The sequence below is a fragment of the Nicotiana attenuata genome, unplaced genomic scaffold, assembly GCF_001879085.1.
Source record: "Nicotiana attenuata strain UT unplaced genomic scaffold, NIATTr2, whole genome shotgun sequence".
Lineage (NCBI taxonomy): Eukaryota > Viridiplantae > Streptophyta > Magnoliopsida > Solanales > Solanaceae > Nicotiana > Nicotiana attenuata.
The window spans coordinates 73,956-80,729 of NW_017672936.1; the positions used below are offsets into that span (position 1 = coordinate 73,956).

General features: G+C 39.9%; 1 protein-coding gene across 1 annotated transcript; it reads right to left on the reverse strand.

Annotated features, from left to right (window-relative positions):
• Window positions 1–340: 340 nt before the first annotated feature.
• Window positions 341–862, reverse strand: LOC109214984. Its single transcript, XM_019378966.1, has one exon. It carries the CDS (start codon window positions 860–862, stop codon window positions 341–343), a length of 522 nt encoding a protein of 173 aa, XP_019234511.1.
• Window positions 863–6,774: the final 5,912 nt, after the last annotated feature.

Genomic DNA, 6,774 nt, shown 5'->3' on the forward strand with positions numbered 1-6,774 from the left:
CTTACTTTGCTTTAAATCTGGAACTTGCTGCATGGTTTTCCTAGCCTCCATAATCTTCCTCACCATCCAACTTGCCTATTGTGGGATATTCATTTCCAGAATACTTTTCCCTTTGATGTAGTATGCATGAACCATCTTATCCAAGCTTTGTCTTCCTTTTGAGCCAGGTCCCAGTGAATTTTGGTGATTTCTCCATTATTCTAGACTTAAAGATTTATCAAATTATAGCCTCCTACAGATTTAGGCAGACACATCTTTTCCCAAGCTATCAATGCTTTCTTTGTAATTGTATTAGTGCCAGATCATATGTAGCTTCTACAATATGCCTCTATTAACTTCATCACTTTGCTGGCATGATGAACAGTTGAGCCCAATAGGATTGAATACCAATAATAATTGCCTGTACTAATTGTACTGTACCAGCATAAGACAACTTTCGAGCAGTCCAAGAAGTTACTCTTGCTACTATTTTCTCAAACGGAGGTTGCCATTGCAAAACAGTTATCTTCTTTGTATCCAAAGGCATCCCCAAATATTTAAAAGGTAGTTCACCTAATGAATATCCTGCATTTTGTAGTATCTTCATCTGTTCTATCTGTGTCACTCCACCAAAATGAACGACACTCTTAGTGAGATTGGCTTGTAAACCAGAGGCAGCAGAAAATTTTTTGAAGCAATCTTGCAAAGCTTGAATTGAGCTATTGTCACCTCTGGCAAACATAAGAAGATCATCTGCAAAGCTGAGGTGAGTTATGTTCAGCTTGCTGCATCTTGGATGAAATTTATACTCCTTGACTTGCTTCAATCCTCTAAGTAGCCTACTCAAGTATTCCATGGCAATTGCAAACATAAATGGTGACATGGGGTCACCCTGCCACAAAAGGCTTTGTCAATTCTCCATTAATCATGATCGAGTAGCCCACTGTTGACATACATGTTTTCACCCATTGTATGAATTTAGTGGGAAAACATAAGTACTCCATAAGTTGTTCCAAGTATACTCATTCCACTGAGTCATAGGCTTTCATCATGTCCACCTTCAACATACATCTAGGACGACATGCACACTTAACATACATGCATAGAGATGCATTTTCTTCATGCTATACAGTATCACGTCCTTCATGACTTCTCACGCATATTGACATATAGGCATAGAGATGTATTTTCCTCATGCCATTTAAAAATGAAACATTTACCGTGGAAAGCTTTTGGGAAAAATTACAGTTTTCAAACTTACTCATATTTATGGCAATTTCGGTAAAAGACTTAGGTTTTCACCGATATACTTGAAAAAACGGAACTACTTTCAGAAACTATAAATAAGCTGAGATTTTTATCTCTGAGTTACTTATTTTATTACTTGCTTTACGTTGTTATGAACTGTTGTTGGCTATTGGTGTTGGATCCGACCTTTGTTCCAACTCGTCACTACTTTCAACCTAAGGTTAGATTTGTTACTTATTGAGTACATGGGGTTGGTTGCACTCACACTACACTTCTTCACCTTGCATGCAGATGTTGGTTGTTGATGTTGCTGTGATCGACGGGAGCTAGAATTTTGAAGACGTACCTGAATTCTGGTTGTAACTGCTTCTTGTTCATGGTAGCCTTAGATTTATAAAATTTGTTTATGTACATTTCGAACAGATGATGTATTTATTTCATACCAGCTTTGTAAATTCTAATCTTATAAGCTCATGATTTGTACTACCAGTCCTTGAGAAATGTATAAGATTCAGATAATTTCTTTTACTTTTGTCTTATTAAATATTATTGGAATTGGATAGTTATTAGCTGTCTAACCTAGCGGGTTGGGTTAGGTGTCATCATGACTAGTTGAATTTTGGGTCGTGACAGATTGGTATTCTACAAGTCATCAGCAAGTGTCTAGTAGAGTCTTGCAGATCGGTATGATGACGTCCATACCTGTCTTCGAAAGGCTACAAGGCATTTAGGATAAATTTTCCATCTTTCATTCCTTATCATATGGCATTGATTCAGCTCAAAGCTTAACTTTTTGAATTCCTTCCATGCATTCGTATGCGCATGTGAGCGCTAGATATCAGTTGTGCATCGACGGCTTGCGATTCCATGGATGAGGTGCGAGACATTATTTCTGTGCCTGGGGATGGGCCACTCTAGAGGACTTGAGGCCGGGTTTCGACTGTAGCTTGAGCACGGGTATTTTAGTTATGTGAGGACAGGTTTTTGAACTTATATGTCCGGTATTGTCCCAATGAGTAGAATTATGACTCGATGATGGTTGGATGGCTATATGATGAGTATGATGTGGTTGCGGGATGTGTTCAGATAGATTGAATGTGAAGAAAAGAGTTTGCATGAGATGAAAAAAAAAAGAATATTGGGTGCTTGATTTCTGTCTTGATTTAATGTATAGTCTCGAGTTATGGGTGTGTTGAAGGACCTTTCATTTTGGTTAAAGGTAGAAAAAATTATATTCTCATGTCTTGTTGATGAGTTCAGAATCAGGAAGATTAAGTTATTGCGTAGTAGTTGTGACTGTGGAAGGGTATAGAGAGATGTCAGTTTGAGGCAAAGCAGTTGGGTTATCTCTTGCGGGGGTGTCCTGAGGTCGTCTGATCCTTATGTTGTTTTTTAGAGAGTTATCTTTTACAAGTGAATTATATGTGTTGCAATTTGGGTTAGGATCGCTTATAGGAGTTGGCTTGACTGTTACAAGAGTGAATGCGACATTAGTAGGTGATTTGAGGATTAGATGGTTTGTGTTACATGAGCTTATGAAGGATTTAGCTGAATCTCATTGCGGTATTATGGCAGTAATAAAGTATGGGCATTGTGAGTTATTGTGTGTTTTGATCTATGGCTTTGGGCCAAGTGGGGGAGTCTACTGTCGACGATTTTATTGCATGGTTATGTATTGTATCGGTTTCAGTCTGAGGCATACTTGTGGATCGGTTATGACTTGCAGAGGTTGGTTTTGAGGATGAATTAAGCAATGGAATTTCTGGATGCATGATGTATTACACTTTATGGGTATATGGGAAACAATGAGTGAGAGTTTTATTCTTAAAGGATGTAGTGGCATGGAGTAAGACTTTACTCGGCTGCAATAAGGCGGGGTTACTTCGTTGGGTGTTGTCGTGCTGTTGGGGAACAGGTCATTTGACCCGTTTGATCGGTGCAATTGAGATTTGATCAGAGTAGATGACTCTCGAGAATGGTTCTAATGGATTCAAGATTTATATGTAGCAATTAAGAATTTCGAATTGGTATATGGCTAGAATCTGAGATTTACATTGGATGGTGTCGAGACTCGTGGTATTTCTATATCATTATGGATTCTACGTTTCAATATCAGGAATGTGAACAAAATGTCTTTAGATTCATAGAAGGTCTCTTCAGAGTGGGTGTCTCGATTGTGGCACTTTTGGGGTGTTTAAGAGGAAATACATCGGCTTATGCACCTTAGGGAAATGTGGTTTTATGCTAGGATCTATTATGGTGAGCGTTGGGTTAAGGGTCGTAGTCTTCTAGCAAGGATAAGTGTCAAATTGAGGGTAATTCAGAAGGAAACTCAGAGAATTAGAACAGCTTGGTAGTAGGTTGGATCAGCACAGTAATGGATATGATCGGTTCTTTGGGTACTTATGATGTGGTGAGTCTCTACAGGTGTTTTGTGGCAATAATGTTGAGTTTTGTAACTTGCGTGACTTGGTTGAGTTAGAGAGATTCGGTTCTGATGGTCTGGTTATGTGAAAATAGGTTTCGAAGATTTCTCGATAATTTCTATCACAGTACGAGGTGGATATTTCCTACAGGCGTGAGGAACATGTTGCGTATTGGGATTTTCTCTTGGATGAGATCAAACGGAAGGTCCCTGGCTAATTGAGTATGTAGTTTGCTTGTGATCAAAGTTGATTATGAAAATCTCGTACCTTTACTATGATGGCATGATAGATGTGGCATTGTATGGGATTAAGATTTGCATGTGCATGGTCACGGGTCGGTTTTGAAGGGGAGATCATAAATTCTTAGACAACAAAGACGGTTTCAGATGCCTATATGAATGTTATTGCTACTTGGTATTGCTTGAGAATGGTGTGCATTTCAAAAATGACATTGTGTTTTGAGTTACAGATGCTTCATTGGTATTGCGGTACTCGCTTAGTTGATCGACTGCTGATTTTCAGATATTTCTATATCGCACGGAAGAATTAGAGAAGTATTCCTCATGAGATGATCATGTATGAGAGATGTGTTAGACATTCAGGTGGTGGCATTGGGATCAGCTATGGTAATTCGTGTGTTCAATGGATTTGGTGACTAGGAGTTCCCAGGAGCTGATTGTTTCGTGGTTATGGACTGTGAAAATGTGGCTAAAGCTAGCCAGATAATAGTATGTGTTATGGTCCAGTCATTTTGGACTTTCTGAGGGTTATATATATCTATTTGTGGATGACTAGGGTTGATTTGGGGGCCATTAGTAGGCCTAAGGATGATGTGTATTCTACACCGGGTCGGATTGGTCGACTCCGTACTACTATTGTTGATGGATATGCTATTCAGTTGGAGTTGAGCTTATTCGTGTTTCATATGCTTTATGAGTTACCCTTCTATGCTACGAGGAGTTGTGATTCGTTGGTTATATGCACACATGGTGCGTTTATTGGGGGCATAATAGCGGAATTTGAGCGAGATGGGTATTTGGGTGTTGCATGATTGATCGCGCATTGGTTATGTTCTTTCGGGTTTGTGCAGAGATGTGTCATTTGCTTCTCCGTGGTTATGGTCATGCACCTTTGGTACTAGACATCAAATTGTGCGTGATTGTTTGATTTTGAGCATTGCGACTTGAGATATTTCGTGTGGAACAGTGTTTGGATGGGTCACGCATTGCAGCGAAGTTATGTTGGGATATAATCCTTTATGCTAGATTCTTGTGTTTTGGTTCTACAGTGTGTGTTGGGTTCTTAACATTGCGTGGTGGTGGTACTTGTTGAGCTTGCGGCACGGTTCTCTCATTAGAGTCATTTACTATGTTTGAGCACGTTTACATTGTTGCGTATTGGTGCAAGGATTGCACGGTTTGTGTCTTAAGGTTGTATTGATACGGCATGTTAGTAGGGCGGCTGTATTTGATAAGATGAGGTCGTCGGACCTATAATGGGTACTATCGGATCTGATTGCGGTATATTTGAAAGGATAAAGTCGCTAATCGGCTTAAAAATTTGCTGCAATTCTTGTTGAAGGAGAGAGATCCATGACTTGTTGATCTAATAAACTGTTATGAGTTTCTGCGTGTTTCTTTCATCATTGGTAGTGTACGAAGGTTTTAGAACGAGGTTTTGTTCGATATGATGTGTATTACCGGTGTCGGGTTTGTTTCGAGCAGTTATTGTGGTCAGAAGTTATTGCTACAAGTACGCGAGTTATATGGTATATCATGTGTTTACATCTTGGTTATGGTTATGGATTGATACATCTTGTTCATACTTATACGATGTGTAAATGCGAGATTGAGGTCTTACAGGAAATACCGGATGTTGGAAATTTGGTTCTAAGGTTTACGGGCTAAGGTTGAAGTAATGATCTTTAGTATGTTCTGTTGTCAGGCCTATATGGAATAGGGTGACGTGGGATCACCCTGGGTATGTGCATGGTAAGGTTACACGACAGTTTGATGGCTTTTGGAACAACTCTTGGCACGTTCAAGGATGAACGTATGTTTAAGTAGGGGAGGATGTAACGACCCGACCGGACAGTTTGAGCATTTGCATCACATTTAGCTATTTGAAATCTTGAGTAGCATCTTATGTATTATGACTTGTGTGAATCGTCAGTTTTGGTTTTTAGGTTATTCGGGATTGATTTGGAAGAATGATTCTCAACTAGGAAGCTTTAAATTGGAAGTGTTGACCAAGTTTGACTTTTTAGTATTTGATCTCGAATTGGAGTTGTGATGGTTCCATTAGGTCCAGTTGGTGATTTTGGACTCGGACGTATGCCCGGATTTGCATTTGGATGGTTTTAAAAGGTTTTGGCACAAATTGGCACAACTTGGAAGTTTGAAAGTTTGGAAAGTTCATAAGTTTGACCGGGAGTTGACTTTGTGGATATCGGATTCATATTGTGATTCTGGGAATTGGAATAGATTTTTGTTATGTCATTTGAGACTTGTGTGCAAAATTTGGGTTCATTCCGAGTTGATTTGCTATGTTTCGGTACGCGATATGGAAGTTGAAAAGTTCAAAGTTCATCAAGTTTAAATTGAGGTGCAATTCATCATTTTGGTGTTGTTATGTTAGCTTTGAGGCCTCGAGTAAGTCCGTGTTGTATTTTGGGACTTGTTGTTATATTAGGACGAGGTCCCGAGGGGCTCCGGTGAGGATCGGACGGATTCGGATCATTTTGGCACAACTGTGTTCTGCTGATTTCTGGTGTGACAGTTCTTCATTGCGATCGCGACCAGCTGTCCATGTTCGTGTAGAGTTGTTTGAAGGTTGAAAGAAGTTGTTCTTCGCGTTCGTGAGTCCTCAAAAGCGTTCGCATATCTTGTTGCAGATTGTGTAACGCGTTCGCGCAAGCATTCACACGTTCGCATAGTGATTTTAGGGCTGAACTGGGCAGAGGCACTTTCTCTTCGCGTTCGCGATGTTGTTCCCGCGATCACGTAGCTTTGAGAGCCTTGTATCGCGCATTTGCGAGGCTATTCATGCGATCGCGTAGAGTATTTTTGCGGCAGATTTCTTTCGAACGTGATGTCTTTTTCGCGTTCACGTAAAGGGGGAT

Coding starts and splice junctions, on each gene's coding strand:
- LOC109214984 (XM_019378966.1), bottom strand. CDS start 862: ATGTCACCATTTATGTTTGCAATTGCCATGGAATACTTGAGTAGGCTA.